Here is a 21,286-nt window from a genome sequence, read left to right on the forward strand (position 1 = left end):
AAAATCATAATCACTCCACTGCATGTTTGGATACCTGTATTGATCCCTGTTGGGTATTCTTTGTTGGCTTTCATAATGGCTCAGGAGCCTTTTTCCCTCATAATCAGCCCACCTCAGCGCCTAAAGTTGGGAATCTTTTTTACTCATTTCAAAATCTAATAGTTTGCATAATCTGAGCTGTAAATATATTCATGTTGTTATTACACTGTAACATATTGCATTTTTGGTGTGATATCATTAAGATATTGGTCATTGTACACCAAGAGTAGCACGAATTTAAATGCACTTACAAAAAATCATGTACTGAAAAAAATGTCACATAAAATGTCACATAAGCTTGTCACTACAATAATATTGTTAGCCACCATTTAAAAAATCAAACTCAAAAGTATATATGCATATATAGTACAGTATTTCATTTCAAATATTCAATAATTGCAAAACCCTTGTGAGCCACAACAATCAGGATAATGTCAATTTGAACATGCATGAGGAATTGCCCCATTTTTTTCTCTTCATTCTGAGGGACTATATTGTACGGCGGAGGAATAACAAGTTATTGTCATTCGTAAAAAGTAATCACGTTGCTGCTTTGCAAAGGTTTACCTGTCAACTGGATAATAATAATAATAATAATAATAAGTCAACATTGCTAATTAAGAGGACAATTTCTTGGACAAAGACTTTTTTTTTCTTCCTTTTTTTTTAATGCTATGTGTCCACTGATTTAGAAGAGCAATAAGCCACTTTCACCTCTAGTGGCTTAGCGCTTAATTAAATGACAAATCGGAGGATTGGTTTGCAGATTGCCTGAATTGACGTCAATTGGATTGGTTAGGTGACAGAGGCAGGCTCCGCCCCCTGTGGGCCAAGGTAGAGCGTGCCGAGGAGAGGGAGGAGGGAGCAGGGGGCTGAGCTGATCCCACGTGTGACGCTTTCATTCCCGGCTCGGTAATATTCTCATAGCGGGGCTTTGCATATCTCCTGCCGTATCTGTGTGTGTCTGTCACTGTTACTGTAGTCCCAGCCTATAGTTTGAAATAGATATGGAAGGAGACGGGAGTCAAGCCACATCCGGAAGCCTAAATGATTCACAACATGACCCGGGGTAAGAATCTTTCTAAATGTAATCCTAAGGTACGGCTTTTTTTTCCTCCCATCTTTTTCTTCTTCTTTCCCCTTCTTTCATGTTACAAAATCTTAGAGAGGACTTCGACTGCCGTGCTGGATTCGTCCCCACAGTGCGCACTTCAACCGTGCCCGGGTCCGTTTCCACATTCAGTTGAAAGCCCCTCAGCTTCGTAGCGAGAGTGGCCTCCCCCTTTTATGTAGATAGACTATAAATACGAAGCGCGAATGTGTCTCCATAGTCTTCCTTTTATCCTTTAAGGTCGCTTTTAGAAGTAGTTAGTCGTCAAAATGGCCGAACTGACATCTGGACTCACTTCTGTTGTGTTTTCCCCTTTCAGTAAAATGTTTATCGGTGGCCTCAGCTGGCAAACCTCACCAGGTGAGAGACTGTTATTCTCTTTTACACCGTGTCCAGTATTTTCTTGTTGTTTTGTGTGTGCGCGCGCGTATGTTTGTGTGTGTGTGCGTGTGTGTGTGTGTGTGTGTGTGTGTGTGTGTTGTCGCCGCTGTGACTGAGTGCTCGTTGTGTGGCTGCTGGCGGTGTATGTGCGAATGTGCACCGTGCGGTAGCGTTACTGTATGGGATATCTCACCAGTGTGTGTGTGCGCACGGTGTTATTCTTTGATCTCCGTCCATCTGAAGTCCTCTATTCGACCCCTATGCGCATCGCGGGGTGTTTTTTTTTTTTTTTTCCTTGGTGTTGAAAATGCAGTGACAACAGTATGCCCATATGTTTCTGTCCAATGACCCGACATATTTCTTCTTCTTCTTTCTTTCTCTGTTCACAGACAGCCTTAGAGACTATTTTAGTAAATTCGGAGAAATAAGAGAATGTATGGTGATGAGAGACCCCACGACAAAACGCTCAAGGTAAACACCGGGCTTCTCCTACTTTTCCCCCTCTACAGTGCATGTGACGATATCGCTCACTTTTTGTCCGTGTTTCGTATTTAATCCAGTGTGTGTGTTTTCTGTGTCCGCGCGCGAGCGCGCATAGTGTTCGCGTGTGTCCCCTGTGTGCGCGCGCCTGCGTGTGGTTTCACAGCGAGCCAGATAAGCTTAAATGCTCACTGCTGTAAAGCTGCAGCCGAATGCAATTTGACATTGACTTTGTGACTGCAGCGCAATGTTGCTGTGGTGTCGCCTCCCATTGTAACCGGGCAAATAATGATCAGCAGCGGGCTCCGTTTCTGTTTAAAATCTACCACAGGACGTCCATCGTTTCTATTTTTTAATTTTAATATTATTAAGACATTTTGCACAGAAATATTGTTAGAATAATAAGGTCACAGGAATAGCATGCCCCGTTGTTGTGCAGTCGTATTTATGCCGAGCCACAATACATTTCAGTATTTGCATGAGACCACATGTGATATTGCAATTATTGCGCTGCATGCATTTCTAACATTGTTGTTCTGTCTTTTTTTGTTTTGCAGAGGATTTGGGTTTGTTACGTTTACAGATGCTGCCAGTGTAGATAAAGTCTTAGCTCAACAACACCACGAATTAGACTCAAAGACGGTGAGTTCATTTTATCTACATGTTTAATGCAAGTGTTTATCCCCCCCCCCCCTCCCTACTGTCATAACTGTGTGACTTCCCACCGCCTGCAAGGTCCCGTTGGTTGAACACCTCAAGTTAACAGGCTGTGTGGATCAAGGTCATGCATACGGGCTAAACGCATGACAGCCCCTTCAACACTGAGCTTAGCAATAAAAACACAACTCCAGGGGTGAATAGTGTGCGTGTTCACTTTCACTTCTCCGGGGTTGACTGGGGCTGACCCCCCCCCACCCCTCTCCTGTTAGCCTCAGACGCATGTGCAGCGTGCACATATCTCATGTCCCACTGAAGGGCGTGCTGTCTCAGGCCCTGCTGCCCCCACTTCTGTTTGACCCGGCAGATATCGCGTTGTATCACGCCTGATGCACTGATACTGGAAGTGTGAGAAGAAACCTGTTTGAACCCCCTTCCCCCCCAGGAAATATTGCCACGAAGTCAAAAAGATAAACTAAAGCAGAACCAAACAACTTTGTAAGCAACAAACATGTTATTCAAACTAATTGGCGACTGCATTGTAAAATATTATAATATTTTTATATATATATATATATATATATATATATATATATATATATATGTATATATATATATATATATATATATATATATATATATATATATATATATATATATATATATATATTAGTTTAGCTTAGAAAGGATTGTCTGTATTAATTTGCATAGATAAGCCAATTGATCCGCAGACAGACGCATACACCCACCCATGAAGAACTCTGAACTGTTGTGGATTCTGCTTGCCCTTTTTGAAATTTGTCATTTTTTTTTTTTTTTTTTTTAGATGTCTGTAGTGATGGATTAGACAGGGTTCAGCTGAGATTGCATTTGTCAGAAATTTCTGCTCGTATGATGGTAATATCTAGATATGGCAGCATAGTTTTTTGGAAATGGAATCCTTGGCTGAAGGCAACGCTATATGGAGGAAATGGAGCTTTTTGGCCAGCTTTCACAACAGCGCAGTGATGGTGGCTTTACTTAACCAAATGGACTCATGTGTTTTTGTTATTTACCATTACAAAAAACACACATGTCAAAATACATTAGGGGACACAGAGATGGGCGTACAGTGGATAGTTAGTTTCCTCTTCCCCCATCCGATCGGATCCTTCCTGCTATGCTATTTTAAGTCTCAGGGTTGGAGGGGGTTTGGTGTTCAGTGTCTCACTCAGACTTTTTTTTGTGCTTTAGTCTTTTGTATATGTCACGGCTATAAGGGTGACAAGGACTCTTGTGAAATGGGTGAATAGAGAAGACAAGCATGACGGCGAAAGGACCAGCATGTAGGACTGGCGACATCGCACACGAGTCCGTAAAAAGCAGGTTTCGTACGGAGCAGTTTGGTTCACTTCAAGGTTGACATTTGAAATGAACTTGAATTTAGGGAAATGTGTTGCACACAAAAAAATGTACTTGCACCTGGGAGTTGTCCCGCACAGCTGGTCCAGTGCCTTACCCAACGGCACTTTGAGAGCAGTGGCAGCAGGAAACGGTTAAATTCCTTGAGCATTTAAAACGATTCGATTAAGATCTTCCTTGGACTTATCTTGATGACCTCACGCTCATAGCGCCGTCTCAATCCACTGCTACTTCTATGTTGCAACTGACTTATTGATTGCAAAATATATATTTTTTTCCAGCCATATGATGGACGTTATTTTATTAAAGTTACCAAACTTTTGCCAGCAGCTTCTAGATATTATCATTATCAAAATGTAGAATAGTCTTGGTCTATAACCTTATGTATTTATGCCGGAGTTAAAACATAGGTTTTTCCTTGCTCCTCTGAAGCATATTGAGCGAAGTGCAACATTTGTAATGTAAAATGACCATTTTGAGACATCCACAGAAAGATACAGAACGTTTTGCAGCTACAGATACGCATCCAGACAATCATATCGTAGGCTGTAGGTCATATTTGGCAGACTTATGTCACACTCTTCACATCTGACAGTGCTTCACCCTGAGAAGTGAGCGGTGACATTTTAAAGTCTGACATCTAATCATCATTTTTCTCCGTATTGTGGCCTTAGTGCACAGACAACGGCAAAGTTCTCTACACTTGTTGCACATCTGTCCTCATCTAATTGGCAAGTCACTCGAGGCTTTCTGCAAAACCTTTCCCATTTCATAATATTTATCATTACCTCTGTCGGGTAGTAGCTTTCTGAAAAAATCCTTTATGTTGTGAAAGTGGATTTTCATTCCAAACTAGTTGAGGTATTTTTTTTTTTGTTGGCTTCTTTATTTTTTGTGCTTTTTATTTTTTATTAGATGGCATACAGTATAGAGCTGACAGGAAATGAAGGGCGAGAGAGGCCCGGCCAGACTCGATCAGGGGGCGTCGTGTTTACAGTGTCCACGTCAAAGGATGCCCCAAATACATAGGTTTTATTGACTATTAACATTTTGGATGTTGACTTGGGACACAGTCTATATTTAAACAAATGTGGACTCAAATAAGATTTGCAATCCTGTCTGATGTTAATGAAACATGATTTATTTGCTTTGTTGACATGGCCATGTGTTTTGTCTCCATACCCCCCCCCCACCTGAAATATATTGACAATACTAATAGTCCTGTAATAATAACCAATGACTTCGTCATAATAAACAAGTGAAGCTTTGAAGCTGTTTTGTTTTGTTTGCTTGACATTTTTATAATCGGATGAGTGTTTGACAGTCTAATTGAAATACCAAAGATCCTGACTCAAATGCATGCAGAAATTGATATTTCCTAGCTGCTAATGTGCTGTTGTTTATCTGTCGGGTGCAATAGAAGATTACAGACCTAAGGCAGCTGTCTGTGTTGTTCTCCTCACTATTAGTCATCGGGCTGTATCTGCTGCGTGGCTGTATATATCTTAACGCTCGCGCTATCAAGATGGCATTGCATTAGGGTCCGTCATATCTCTTTTGCAAAGTTGCTCTGCACGAATGAAAAGGAACGGGACCGGTCCAGCGCGTGTGGCTGGCTCTTGATGCGCTTGCAGATGTCGGTTCGATACCAGACCTCCCCGCTTTCACGGTGCTCGAGTGAATCCGCACCAGAGTTTTTTTTGTTGTTGTCCTCAGTAACCTTGAAAGGGCGCGAGTGGCTGGTGGTGCTGTGACTGTGAACAAGTTGAGTCACATTATTCGCACAGGGAAAGTAGAACTCGTACCTAATTTACATTTTAGTTTCCTTGTTTGTTTCTCATTTATTATTATTTTTTTCAAATCTAGTCGGATGCTGGAGGTTGAACTAACGTGGCTTCCTGACAAACGCACACATGGCGCACTCATCATTATGAAGTAATATTAGTAAAAAAAAAGAACCAAATACAAGAGAGGCATTTGATTACATTCATATCTCACAAAGAATTACAGTGTATATAACTTCATTTCAGCCCAACATTTCCTCCGTGGTTGAGAAAGAAAGAGCTGCCGAACTATAGAATCAACGTAGCATCCACAAAAATGCTAGGATGTGAGATTACATGCACACAGTCAAAGCCTTCCTCTTATTCTTTATTAGTATTTTCTTATTTTTTTCCCAAGCGTGCGCTCAGGCTTTTGTCCGGTTATGAAAACACCCAGACTAAGATGAATGTGAATGAGACATATGGGGAAGCGCAGCCTGGGGCTTCAAAACACACATGCTGGTAATTCAGAACATATTTACCATTTTTCATGATGCTTTTTGTTCAGTTTAGAAATATGCAACTCGCAGCATCTGTTCCTAAAGATGTTTTTTTTTTTCAAGGCAGGTTGGTATGAACAAGGGCAGATCAAGTAGAACACGACTTTGCATTTGAGAAGTTTGAGAGCTCATCAAGGCAGTAGATTGATGCTAGGTCGGCTTCTAGTCTGGTTTTAATGTAAAGTGGAATATATGAAAAAAAAAAAATGTATAACATTTCTTCAGGGACCTGCTAAGGGTTATATTTAAATGCAAAATGTGAATGGATCATGGCTGTGTGATATCGTTTAACTTTAGTTTGAACTGCAAAGATCTAACTCACTTCTCACTGCAAAACCCACAAACATCAATGTTTTCATACATTCATTGCCTTTACTGCCCAGGTCAGTGTATGCTATACAAGAGGAAAGTTGGAGAAAAAGCGTGGATAAACAGCTGTTTTGGGTGGATCTTTAATCTTTTCGGGAAGTAAAGTCAGATCAGCGAGCTAAACTCTGATGTGCCCTTGTTTAAGTACATCAAGTACACAGGGATGTTTGTCAAGGCGGGAGTGTAATATCTTGTGTAATACCACTGAATCTGGATCATGCTCATCATGGTGTTGCATATTTTGGAAACTATCTCATTATTGGAGAGACGAGCATAACAAACTGCCTTTTTTCGTGGCGTTATCCTCGCCCCCCCCCCCCCCCCCCAAAAAAATAAAAAAAATCGGTAAAGATTGACAGCACAGATATGAAATATTTATGTTTTAATTTCTTGTCTATTTGGTATCGCGCAGGCACACCTGTGGACCCGCTCTCGCTCTTAAGTTGGAGGAAAAAGCTGCAATCTTTGATAAGCCTTTTTTTTTTCTTCCCCTTTTTTAGCTTAAACACCACACCATCATGCCACTGTAGATATGTCTTAAGAGAGAGGAAGAGAGTTTACCCAGGAGCCACATTAATATGAGAAATCCTTTTTTTTTTTTTTTAGAAGATATGAACTTAAGATATAGGCTGTTTCTTAGCCCTGATCTCCCACAGTTGCATGCAGAAGCAGCCCACAGAGACCCTGTAGTAAAAGGTTGTGGAAGATAAAAGATGGAGAGGGGATTCTTCTCAGTCTGTTCTCATTTATTATGTTGACATATCGGCTCCTGTATGATGTTGTGAGGAACTCTGTGTGAGATCATGGCATAAGAACGGTGCACCGACACTATTAATTAGAAAAAAGTCCCGTTAGGGTGGTGTGCAGCCACTTCACCAGTAGGGCGTCTTTAGCGTGTCTCTTAGTCACGCTCCCACAACTGTGTAAACTCAACTGTGTAAACTCCAGATGTGAGATACCCGCATTGTAAAAAGGCAAACATACCGTAATTGCGCCGGCCCTTGAAAATTCCATCGCTTTAGAGGCTGTCAGTCTATTGTACATAAGAGGTACTGCTGCCATTAGATGGTAACAGTAATTTAATCAAAGGAGGGAAAAAATTAAAGAATCCCAGTGCAGACAGTCGTGAATAACCGATGCCTAAAATAACTATACCCTTATTGCCCGTAAGAATATTTTGTTCCTCAAAAAGAACACGTGGCTTGGTGAGTTAACATTCACAGTAGTATCCAGGTTTCTCAAGCTGCATATAAACATCCAATCCCAAATAAGGACAAAACCAGGACCTGGGAACGGGATTCAAACGATATCCACCACCTGCATGCGGGTTGTCTTAATTTCCCGCTATCTTCAGAAACCTGAAAAATAATAAAAAGAAGGTGTCCTGTTTTTCTGTCGGAATTCTCCGGGTAGCATATCCTTATCCGGAGTTTCCCGAAAGCTGGAAAATATTTGCAAAAACATCCCGATGGGGGTGTGAGTGCGCGCGGAATGCTTCAATCAATATTTGTGAACACAACTTTTTTTTCTCTCTCTGTCTCTCAGCCGGAAACCAGGAAAGTAACTCTCAAACTCAACTTAAAGCGTTAAATGTAGCCATATATACTCAGAACACCCCCCTGGCTCTCATCTAGAACATCTCATCTAGAACATCTCTCCCAATACATTTGTCTATGTAGCAGTTTCACACTAACTCGATGACATCCTCCATCTGAGTTTTAGCCTTCTATTTTTTGGTTGTGGGATAGCTTTGCTCAAGTTTGCAACTATTTTTGGGAATCTGCAAATGGCCGTGGTTCCATTTTACAGTCCCATTGCGTCCACGTTTGCAACATGTAAAAAAAAAAAAAAAAACATTATAACACAGAAAAAGACAATGGAGTTGTTCTTGTATACGAGTCCAGTCAGTCCCAAGTAAAGTTTATTGCTATGCTCCTTAATGGATTTAACAATCCCAAACGACCTTCATACTTCCGCAGTAACGAACAATACACAGAAGGTAAATTCCAGGTGTTTACCTGCTTGATAGCGTCGGTTTCCCTCGTTTGAGCAGCTAATCTGGCAACCAATAAAACGTAATGTTCAAAGGTGGAGCGTGTCCATATTCACAGCAGATTGTTCATTCAGCTTCGAGTCAGGTTTCTAAATATCTATGTGCTGTTTAGTTTGCATGCGCTGCTTGTGATGTTTCCATGATAGACATTTCCTAGAGGGGGATTAATAAAGTACCTTAACTGCTACTCGATGATAACCATAAAGCTACAGCTGGCTGGGGGAGGTCTATCTTTCTACGCCGGAGTTATGTGTCTTCAATTTATGTTTTTTTAATGTGCCTTTTTGGTGCACGTGTTCCCTACGAATTGCCTCCTCTACTTTTACACGAGCTCGTGATTTGTTTCCCAGAATCCATCTCGACAAACCACAGAGTGTGCCTGAACTTGTTGCGTTCAGCAGATGTAGGTGGAGAAAATTGGAAAGGAAAAAGCAAAGTACGGGCAAGAGAGTGTTTCAAACCCCCCAAAACCCATTAAGAAAAGTACTTTCATGGAAACAAAATGGACCAAAACATGCAAGCTAAATCACTAATAGGTAATTTATTGTGTGTGTTCCCATTATTTTTGAATATGTATTGCTGGATGAAAACATGATACAGGTACCCTTATGTGGAATTACTGAAACAAGTGCACTACCCAGGTCAGACTGACTCTGTGTGTGTGTGTGTGTGTGTGTGTGTGTGTGTGTGTGCGTGTGCGTGCGTGCGTGTGTTGCATAATGAAAAAGCTTCGGGAAGGAAGTAACATGTGAAACCGAGACGGGGAGGTCTCCGGTCCAAAGGTGTGCTCCTCCAGTGCAAGGGGCAGCGCACACTTTAGCTGTTGGCCTTTGGTGGGGAGGGACTTTCCTCTTTAAAACCCCGCGCACGTGAATATGTAAACCGAGGGGAAACAATTCCTACACCTCCCCTCCTCATGTTCAGATTTCTCAAAGGAGTCATTCATCATAAGTTGTGACCTAAAAAGGTGCTGCCACAGGATTTCTCAGAAGGATTGGTTAGTAAGTCCTCTTCGCCTAATTTGGTTCCATTGCTCTGAGTGCGATTTAAACAATCTGCAGTAGCCTCGTTTTGAACACAACTCTGTGCATATAATTGGCTCCTTTTGATAGTTGTAATGTTTCCAACTGACAGGAAACTATATGACCCCCATCTCTGCTGTGTTTAAGAGCCCTCTTGTGCGCGGGCAAACGGGAAGCTTCGTCGTGAATAGACATTCTCAGCAGGACTGAAAAACAATTAGTTTGCGCATTATGTTGAAATGAGGTCTGATGTGTTTTGTGTATAGGCTTAAAAAGTGAGATACATTACCAAGCATACAGGACTTTGGTATTCGAAGCAGAATGTGTTGTCTTTGCTCGAATAGGGCACACAAAATAATTGAGTTTGAATTGGTTATGCCTGGGGCTAAGTGCTAAAACAAATCTTTAAATGAAATTCATTACAAGCAGGGTTGCCGTACCCAGGTGTTATTGAATTCATTTCTCATTTTGACTTGATTTAGAAAGATAACCGTAATAACGGAGACTGGCGGGAAAAGATGACAATGACATTGCACATCATGGTTTCCCTTCAAACGCATTAAAACATAGTCGGTCTCATTGGCTTAATTGATCTGTGCAGATGGTGTCTTTTTGTTCTTGTGTTCCTTAATTCACTCTCTCTCTCCGTTGTCTTCCACAGCAGGAAGCAATGTCTTTTTCTTAAATATATCCATCTGTACTGAAGTAGTGACTCATGAAAGCATAGAATTGGTACACTAATTGTAGATATTTCCACAGAACAAGTGGGGAAAATATGGAACAATATGAAAAGGTTTCTCAGGAACATAAATGAGTAATATTACAACAAAAAAAGGATTTTTTTTTTTACAATTTCATTGGTAACCAGGCGAGGACAATTTAGGATGCCATGGCTGTTTGAGATAGTTCCTCCTCATTGTGCAAGGTTGATGAGAACCCTCTCCCCACCCCCCCCCCCCACGCGCGCACCTTCCTACCACTGAAATTAACGAGGAAAATGTAGCTAATGAGATAACAAGCACAAGATGGAGAATCAGGCTGATCTGACGCATCCTCCTGGTTATTTGGCAATATCTGGAGGCGACGGTGGCTTCAGACTCTCATTTTCTCCCTGTCATATTCAATCAGCGATTCCTGCCTAGAATAAAAGCTACTCTGTGCTGCGACCACGACCAGACAAATAGGGATGCGCCGTTCAGACCTTTTCAGTCCCGAAACCGATGGCGAAACCCGGGCTTTGGTTATCGGCCGATACCGAATACCGATCCGATACCAGTGTTAAGTGAGTGGAAGTTACTGGTATCGTTCTTTTATGTTAGGCAACGTCAGGCCTGGTTCAAACATTGCTTTCCTTACTTTTTTTTTTAAACAAAGTGTAACAAATAAATACATAGATGCATTTACTGAATTGTTTTGTGACAAGAAATCGCACACCAGCAACTTGGTAAACAAATCTTCTTTGTGCATGGTCATAACTTTAAACAGGAAGTAAAATCACATTATATAATGTATAGTAGACTTGAATGGAAAGGATCGGCCCCATTGTGTCCAATACCCAAGCTATTTGATCCAGTGCATGCTCCATGTCAATATCCAGCAGAAAGATGGTGTAATCTATACACACACACACACACACACACACACACACACACACACACACACACACACACGCACCATACCAGTTTTGGAGCACACATATGATGTTCAGTACATTGTGAGCATTGTGCTTAGAATGTGTCATTGAGGTCCTTTTTAAAAGGCCAGGCCGGTTTATCTTTATCGCACATTTCAGCAACACGGCTCTAGTCGGATCCTCATAATAACACGTTTTGTACGGCCATTAGTCGGCGCTCGGGATATGGAATCGTGAAGTGAAGTGTATATTGCTTTTAACTTAAAGGTCTGCTGCCCCAACGGACTCGCGTAACTGGAAATCAAAGCAGTTATTGGGCTAAACCTCCGCGCCAGTCGAATTATTGGCCGCTGTGGAGTAAACGCTTGGTGTGATGACTCGTAAAGTTCTGTCACTGCATGGTGCATTAAGATATCATTTACAGGCAGTGGTCAGTGGGGACAAATTGGTGTCATAATTAATCACTAATAGGACAGTTGGTACTATTGCTACCCATAACCATGACACAGCAAATTTAAACCAGACTGGGGGGGTCAGATTTGACAAAAGTCAGGTCTGCTGTAGCAAAGCCATTGTGCTACCAGAAATCCCCCTTCCTATGTTCTTATTACCACTTTGTTGGGCCGTTCGTGTGCACTTAATTTATAATTGCAATAATTTTGACAGCTCTTGAATGCTGCTTGAGTGTCATAGAGAGAGAGAGGGGAAAAAAGCTTCTCAAATTCAAAAGCAGACTGTTTTTATCGCCACAGGCTGATTATGTTTCCCCTGTAAATCTTAATGCCTCGGATATTAACACTGTCCGTAGAAAATATCACATTTTAATACATTAAGCTTTGAATATGTATTAAGATCCTAGTATGTATTCCTCACCACAGAGGATTTTAAAAATGTGACCGTGTGAATGCTCACTCTTTCGGGGGGTGCCTTTTTTGTAAGCGTGCAGTTTTGGAAATACTTCCATCACCCGTTTGAATATCGCTGCTTTTTTTTTTTTACTCGTTTAACAACAATTTTGCTACTCTCTTCTCATTCTCAGATTGATCCTAAGGTTGCCTTTCCACGTCGCGCCCAGCCTAAGGTAAGAATAAATTGGTCACTAACCTCTGCTCGGAGAAAATGATTATGGCTCATGTCACTAGCTTACCTAATTTTGTGTGCAGACACAAAGAGGCGGTGGTTGTCTGTTTGTTGTTGTAGAGAAACGCAGAGTCTGCCTCCATTGTTCTCACCTTGTCGATGCTGTTTCACCAAGGCAATTAAAGTTGGACGTATAAGACTTGTGGGAAATGTTCAGCATGATTGAGGTTATGGAGTTCTTTTACATAACCTGATTGTTTATTGTATTGTCATATTTCCTTTTGTGCCTTTACGCTAGTATTTGCATCTCATCCCTCATTATGGTTGTTTTTAATGCCAATGTTTGGAAATGAACTCTGTGTTGTTGTTATTATTATTATTATTATTATTATTATTATTATTATTACAAAAGGCCAATTATAGTCGGCAATAGTCTTTGTTGCGTGTTAATGCGACGAGCGTACGAGTGTGAAACCAGCTTCTGTTGGCTCGATAGGGGTTGTGAGACTGACAGGAAGTGGGCTCAAGATGTTCCCGTCCCGTGTTGGCTGTTGGATGCCTTTTTTCAAGGTGCATATTAATGTCATTTCCAAATGAAAGGAAGGATTGGGGACTCCTCATGGACGGTGACGAATCGCATTGACTGGCTGAACTACGCGTCTGTCGAGTTGTTTCGTCGCCCGCAGTTGAATGGCTTCGAAACGACACAAGTGATTTGAAGAAATGCCTTTTTTAATTGTGGCGCCCGCATGTAAAGATGGCCACAATTAGCATCGAAAACAATGGGCGATTTTGAAAAAGATAAGCCAAACTCCAATCACGCAGGAAGTCGCCCCCCGCCGAGGGCCCGCCTCGCGGTGCACATTATCGTTTCCTCTTTCTTGATTACTGGTCTTTGAGCCGTTCTATTGACGATTACATATTCAGCGTGTGCAGATGGTGCTGTGGCACAGTCGAGGGCTTTGTTGACATGCCCCCCTCGCACCATCCCCCAGCTTCAGTGGCAAAGCGACAGTACAGCGTCGACGCTATTCAGCGGCCGCTATCAAGGCTTTTTTCCACCTCAACCAGGTGGAGATCGATAATAGATTTTCTCCTTCCCGCTGGATCAGAGGGAGGCATTGTTGAAGAGTTGGTCAGGTTTCAAATGAGGAATTGGCAGGACAGGCTTTCAAAGCCAGAGCACATGGTGACTTAAGGATATCGGCATATGGTTGAGAAACTACCAGTGTTTCTCCACATTTTCTCACACGCCAAGTGTTTCGCTGCAACTTCCTCTGTTAGGAGCCTCGCTCGCGAAAGTCCAAGGTGCAATAAAACGGCTCAGATGGTTGATGATGCTTCTGTTTTTTTTTTTTTTTCAGTGAGCAAGAAACTCCTTGCTGTCGTGGTTATTGTTAATCTTTTTTTAAACAGTGTTGTACTCTTTTTAGCAATGACTCAGACCAGGAAATGCAATATGTCGAGCTGACCTACCCGGTCTTAAACATATTTGTCATTCTTCCCTGTGTGGTGAAATAATGACACTATAACATAATGCACTGCATCGTACCGATGATTTATACAATGACTATAGGGCAAGCTTGTTAGGGAAGAAAAATGGATGTATTGAATGTGGATTATAAAGGGTCTTAAAGCAATGGGATTAAGCCAGATAGATTAACATTGCATGGGTTTGTACTTTATGTTCAATTGATTTAAGACCTTTTTAAAAAAAGGTCCAATTCTGTGCTTCCCATTTAGCAAGTCCTCACTTTTTTTGCATTTGCTTTCTTTTGTCTCCCCTCCACTGTCCGCCTGCCCGGCTGCTTATGCAGCTGTTGAATAGGCTTCGGTCTTGTTTAAAGAAGCCCGTCTTGGCAGGTGCCTCTGTGGCACGGGCTTCGGGGGGAGCACATCGCGACGCCACCAATCAGCGCTCATTTTCTCACGGCTAACAATGACCTCGCAAAGTAACCCCGCCGATGACCCATCCCCCACGCCCCTGCTGCCCCGAAATGCTGCGGTGTGGTAAAACTATACAGTATGTACAGCACGTAGAGCGGTGCTGAAAACAGACAGGAAGTGAAGGTGAACACAGAGGACATTTCACTGTAAACAACTGAAGGTGTTTGCACCGGGATGACAGGATCACAGGGAAAAACAACTTGTATCAGCAGGCATAACTGACACTGCCCCAGAACATGGACATTTCCATTATAAAGAGGCGGTCAGGAAACTGACGGGAAGGAGTTTGCCAGCAGATGATCATTAGGCCATAAAACGAGGTATACGTAATTTAATTTAAATCTGTTTTGACATGTATGACAAAGTCAGAGGATTCGTACGATTCTGGAGAGTTTTGAAGGGAAAGATTGACGTTTTTAAGGGCAGTATTATACCTGAATCGTAGGTTATTGTCATCATGAGTACAAATCAGAGTGCAGATGTATTTTTGCCCGTTGAGTTCTGGAATCTTCCAACCTGCACAAGGCTATTGGTCAAGGGCGCCAAGGGCAAACCACCCGCAGAGCCTGTCAATCCAAAAGAACGCGCTAAACGAAACATTACGGATGATTAATGTCACACGACTGAAGCTGATCTTCCGACTCAAAAAGTGAACGTTTTGTATCGGAAATGGAGGCTGCGCTTACGCGCCGTGTCAAAGGTATCGTTGCAGACCCGTCTGCAGATATTCAGGGATTTGGTCTCTTCTGTTGATGACTGACAGATGAGAAAGAAAAGGATTCAACAATGGAGACGTGACGCACGGTGCTTTTATGCGCTTGTGCCCCGTCTCCTCCCGGCCTTTTCAGCCTGTCTTGGGGGTCAAACGTGGCTTTGTGAGATAAGAGATAGAATCCCAGGATTTCAACATCAAGGTTTCAGCATCTCAACATTTAGTCCTTCTCGATCTTCTCTATTAATAGCAAAAATAACAATAATATATGTTGTGATGAGTATACCGGAGCTTATTCCTGAAAATATAGATGAAAACACGATACAATGACCATCACCTTTTTTTTTTTTTTTTGCCATGCCATCGTAATATATCTCTGCAGATACTGACACGCATGTGCTGTGTGTTGAAAGAGTTATTGGCCTCACTGTCCGTTAAGGGAACCCTAATTGGCACGGCCACGCTGTAAGACATGTGGGCCGAATTAGCAATCCTCATTCTATGTAAAACCACATTAGCTGAAGCTGAATGGGATGCTTCGGACGTCAAGATTTTGAACCTTTTTTATTTTCGGACAAAAATTTTATTTAATACACCAAAAATGATGGCCTCATCTTCTTTTTCTTACCACATATTTTGAGCCTGTTGAGATTCTTGAAAGAAAGAAAGAAAAAACAACAACCCTAGCATGCCTCCTTTAGTGTTGCGTCTGTGTATAGAAAGTGGTACAGAAGACAGAGATGAGATGAGGCTGTTCCCCCGTTTGATATTTCCCGGTACGGTTCACACTGAAAGATGAGAACGAGACTGCTCTCAGTTTCCTGGAGGAATCAAAGCGGCCGGCCTACGCCGACATTGCTCGAGATTTGCCACTCGACTGTCGGCGTCATTACCGCTGCCGCCGCTGCTTTTGTTTCCCCGCCGCGGAGTCGTGCACAACCATGGCATGTCCCAGCATGATTTTAATTGCCAGTGGGACTGCGGCCACTTCAGTGGGAGATGAGTTCTGATGGCTTGTTATGGAAATGAAAGGAAGGAGCAGCAACCGTTTATAGAGCAATGGGCGTAGCCCTTTTCTTTTATTTCCTCTTGCGCCTCATAAAGAGGTTTTGCCATGTAAGCCATCCCCGAGCAGGTTGACACGGTGCCTCTGGCAGTCTGTAGGACGCGGAGGGAAGACTCTTCATCTGTGCATGGATGAATGCATACTGCGCAGAGAGCAGCCAGGACAACGCTTTCCAGAGGAGTCAGCTCTTCTGGCTCGCATCCCTCAGTTTTCCCTTTTGAAACTTCTCGTGTGAAACATCTTGCGTCGCCGTCGGTGAGGAGGAAGTACTGCATGTGCTCGTGCTCGAGTTGAGGTCATTGTGAGACATCGACACGTGACAGCTGTGACCGTGGCCTCCGCGGCCTGCTGTTGTTAGTGTCCGTCTATCTCTGGCAGCTGGAGAGCCCTCTCTTTGTCTTCTCTTTCCCCCCTTTCCTCTTTTTTCTCTCTCTCTCGCACTCTCACTCACTTTCTGTATGGCAAATTGACCAGTACTTCCTCGACTCGCCTGTGATCCACACCTCTCTCTCTCTCTCTCTCTCTATCTCTCTCTCTGGGACAGTGTGTGCTTTGTGTTCTTACCTGCAGAAAAGACTCTCGGGTGTGTTTTGGTTTTGGAGATTTCTAGCCTTAAGTTTTAATGAAAAGTCTAATAATAATCCTGCATGAAGTAAATACACATTCTAATCCCCTGAGCCTTTCGTACGGTGCAACATAAACACACACACGACCACACACACACAGGTGTGTGTCTGTATATGTAAATCCAAAACGAACTTGTAGCTGTTCTCCTCTTACATCGTCCTCTTCCACATCATCTCTCACTCTGTCTGTCTCTGTGCTCACCTCTCTTTTCTTTATTCTTTTTTTTCCCCTCCGTCTTTCAGGATTACAAGGCCTTTGCGAATCCAGTCTTGCACCTTGCTCAGTTATTTGATTTAGATTTAGCATTATGATATTCCTCCTCTCAAAAATGATCCTTATTTTAAATGACACAGCTCACTGCTGGGAAATTGAAACCTCTGTAGCTGCCAGCCCCTTTGAATGTCCCTGTGAGTTTATTAAAAGCACCAGCTTCCCCCCCGTTCCAACTCAGATCCGTGCAGCTGCACCAGTGTGAAAGAAATATTCAAGGACAAAAGTCCCCACATGTAGGACAGAACGCCGTATCAATAGCTTTGTTCAGTCAGCTTCACAGTTTACGACAATGAGGCCTCCGAAATATTTATTACGACAAAGAAGATTATTTCTTATTTCAAGGCATTTTTTTTTTCCGTGATGGCACACGGAGCGGAAGAAAAGGGGAACTCTGTTCCGTTGTGCCGACTATTATCCGAAACCTGGCGTCGCATTTCAAGGCACACGGAAGCGGGCCTTATCCCGGCGAGCGGCCACGATGTCGGACTGGGAAAAAAAGATATTTGCTGTATTGCTCCAAATAAATGCACCCTTGAAATGGGTTTTTACAACTGACACCGAAACGCACCGAGACAGACGGAAGACGACAGAAAAGTGACAAGCGAGTTGATGGGAATTCTACACTGTCACTCAGCCCCCCCCCCCCTTCCAAAAAAGAAAAACCCAGATGTGCAGCCAACATAAATAAACCCCACTTTTAGAGGAGTTGTTTCCCCCCTCTGTGGTAATAATGGCTGCTGTGCCGAAGCCGGAGATGGGTTTAAATCCCCGACCCGTCAGCTCCTTTGCTTTCAGTGGCCTCAGTGGAACTGCTCCAGATGAAAATGGGGCCAGAGCACAGACATATGAATGACTGTTTGTTTGGTGGTCGGACACAATCACCAACTGAGTGACCCAGTTAGCGGAGAGGCCCAGTCAAAGCGATGCTCAGTTTGATTCATGCACGTGCTTTTTGTGTGTTTTCGCACGCTCTCTAAATGTATCTTTTTTATTTCAGGCTCCCCCTCCGTCAGTATTTCTGCTTCGGTAGAAAGATAAATGATGTGTAAAGCGTAATTATTTTATTTTTTATTTTTTTTACCGCAGACGTAATATGAACACTCACTTCCTTTGTTTGAATAATTGCCAGAGCGCTCATAAATGGTGTGTGTGTGTGTGTGTGTGTGAGTGAGTGAGTGAGTGTGATTCTCCCTTTCTGTCTCTGCCGCCCTCTCCTTCTCCGCTCTGGTCTCCTTGGTTGCGGGTGGAGAGTAATTAGGTTTTCTAGGGGATTGAGGGGGTTTCTTACAATGCTCACCAATGGCAGCGGTCAGGCAGGCTAGTGCTGGCGGGGCAGAGAGGACAGAGGGCTGTGCAGGAGCCTGGCACTGCTAAACCTGATGCTGACTGACAGTAATGAGGACAGCCTGCTAGCAAGGATAGAGAGGAGAGGAGAGCAGAGGAGGGCATGGTCCTCCACTGTAGCTCTCAAGACCTCTTATCAAAGACTCCGCACACACACATACACACGGAGATACAAGCACACACACGCACACCAAAACCCAAGTTTAATGTGTACTAAAAAGACCAGAGCATATGTGTTTTATCCCGCAGCAACCAATGCTTTAATGTCCATTGTGTATGTTAGGGAAAGGAGGAAACGACTGCAGGTAAACGCGATGAAATATCCAGCGCTCGGCCAGCATCAGAAGAACGGAACTGACAATCTAAGTGGCTTTGGTCAGCATAAACCAACAGTGACTCTGACCTTGGGCCCTCCGCAGCTGCAGCACTGTTCTGTATTAGCGCGCTGCGATTATGTGACAGGTGGATTAGCCAGCCGTGTTCGGCTTTCTCGCGATATGGACATCTTTTTTTCCCAATCTCCCCGAGCCTTCACCCAGCAAATGTGAAGAAGTCTAGAGTGATCACCTCAGGGAGTGGCTTTGGCTGATGAGTGCATTTCAAATATAAATATATATATATATATATATTTTTTTTTTGTGTTTCAAAGTACAATTTGTCAATCCTTTGTGAATAAAATACAATGTATCACACATAATCATGTTTTTTTTTTTATGCAGACGACATACAATATTATAGCTGCACTATATTTCATACCATCAAGAGGATGCAGGGTTCTAAACGAGCAGATACAAAGATACAGTAGAAGAGTAATATTTTATGAAAGCAAAATCATCCACTATGTGTTACCGTTGCGTAGAGAAGTCAGCCAGTGTTTGGACCGGATGCTCATTTGGTTAAATATGCCGCATATGTTTTGTATGTTGTTTAGGGGCTTTCACTTCCATCAACTCCAAGAGGTGAGGTTTTACATATATATATATATATATATATATATATATATATATATATATATATATATATATATATATATATATATATATATATATATATATATATATATATATATATATATACACACACACACACACAGAGTATATGTTTGTAATTGTTAAAGGCGCTAAATTCCATATTCAGGGAGGGATTGCCTCCACAGTGCTCTCAACATGGCGACTGCAGAGCCGGTGGCTAGAAGCTAACAGTGCTAAAATCTGTCGCGGTGCAAACAAGGGTAACAGTGCGGACAGAGCTAACGGTGTTTACCCGAGGGGGAACTGGAGGGTTGGTCAGGGACGCGGTAGCGGCTTTAACCGCTGTATAAGCGCATCGCATGGCGCCTGCGATTAGCCAGACCAGGCCAGTGAGCCACATACACACACATAGGGACTTGCATGCATGTGTGTCTACGTAAACAGAGCACAGAGAAGCTCAGTTTCTATATATGTACGTAGCAAATGGTTGTTTGCTTCGATGTTAATGCTCTGACTCGAATTTAGCACATCTTTTTTTTTTTAAAGCTAAAGCCTGCTCATTTTGTGTTGGCCGTGTCTGTCTGATTGGAGGATTGCCTGACTGGCTCACTGAAGTGTTCTGCCATGATTGGATCCAGTTGTCATTGTAGAGTAAGATATTGGAATCTCGCGGGCTAGATTGCTCTTTCGTATGTTGACGTTGTGTCTTTTTTTGGGGTCACCAGCCACTCAGATTGAGGAAGATAATCCTTCAGAAAGACAAGCCTGTCGGGTTATTAGCTGTGCAGTTGTTGGTACTGTGATTAATAGGGACGGCCAATAGCGTTTGTTGCCTTTTTCTGCTTCCAACTGCTTGTGCGCATCACGTCACTGTATCAACAGTGGGTGCAACATTACATTACTTTAATTAACTGTATTCATATAACTTCCTTGTTATACTTATTGTACTTATTGTGGTGGTGTCACTTTTTATTGGCCTGGGGGTCATGGCCTGCCAGCACCAAAACCAGTCTTGTGTTTAGTCACTGCTCGCGCAAGCAGCCAATAGAACACAAACACTCTAATAATAACTAAACATCATTTTTTATATGAGAAATAACGAGCAGCAAACGGAAACGTATTCTATGCTGTAATTACATATTTCACAACTTGCGTTATTATTTGACTTGTCACTCTCTGCTGTGTTTTTTTCTTCTTCTTTGTGTTCCACCCCGAAATATCTTCACCAGAAGGTTAGTGTTGTCACTTTGACGAATAAATATTATGTAATTAGCACAGCGCGTTTAGAACGTCGATTCTTTGTTGTTTTAATTAAAACGTGCCAAAGATTATCGGCTATTTGTTTCACTTTCACAAATGGGACTTGGTAGAAGATAGGAAAAGGTCGACAAGATATAAGTGTTTCAAGAGTATTAACATAAAACAATGTAGCATATCTATGCAAAAGTTCTAGAGTAGTTCCAATGCAAATTGCTTATGATAAGAATCTCAGGTCCATACTTCCCGTCCTATGGCTGTGTTTCTGTGATTTCCACCTGATGCTGGAGCCACTGAAGGACCACTGTCATGCACATTCTTTGCCCAAGCACTGCTCAATAGCTCCCAAACGGCCCCAGCAGCAGAGCATCTGCGTGGTATTGTTGGTAATGAGAGGAAGTAGATGGAATTTGAGGGTTGAGCTATAACAAAGCATGGCAAGAAGGATATGCAGGAGTCCAGCCTTTTTCTTCTTTCTTCTCTGCAATTACCTGCTGTCGTTCACTTCCACCATGGCATCCCATTTTTCAAACTAAATGT

At 42.5% G+C, this 21,286-nt stretch overlaps 1 protein-coding gene across 1 annotated transcript in view; it reads left to right on the forward strand.

Moving 5' to 3' along the window:
* Positions 1-1,046: 1,046 nt before the first annotated feature.
* LOC306733177 (RNA-binding protein Musashi homolog 2-like) overlaps positions 1,047-21,286 on the forward strand; it is a gene marked incomplete at both ends in the record, with an annotated part of 216,215 nt that continues 195,975 nt past the window's right edge. Inside the window, 5 exons of the mRNA XM_079214377.1 lie at positions 1,047-1,108; positions 1,470-1,510; positions 1,921-2,002; positions 2,569-2,653; positions 12,509-12,550. Of these exons, the coding sequence (XP_079070503.1) occupies positions 1,047-1,108; positions 1,470-1,510; positions 1,921-2,002; positions 2,569-2,653; positions 12,509-12,550 (312 nt within the window). The remainder of the gene's footprint in view (positions 1,109-1,469; positions 1,511-1,920; positions 2,003-2,568; positions 2,654-12,508; positions 12,551-21,286) is intronic.

The sequence above is a fragment of the Taurulus bubalis genome, assembly GCF_910589615.1.
Source record: "Taurulus bubalis genome assembly, chromosome: 2".
NCBI lineage: Eukaryota > Metazoa > Chordata > Actinopteri > Perciformes > Cottidae > Taurulus > Taurulus bubalis.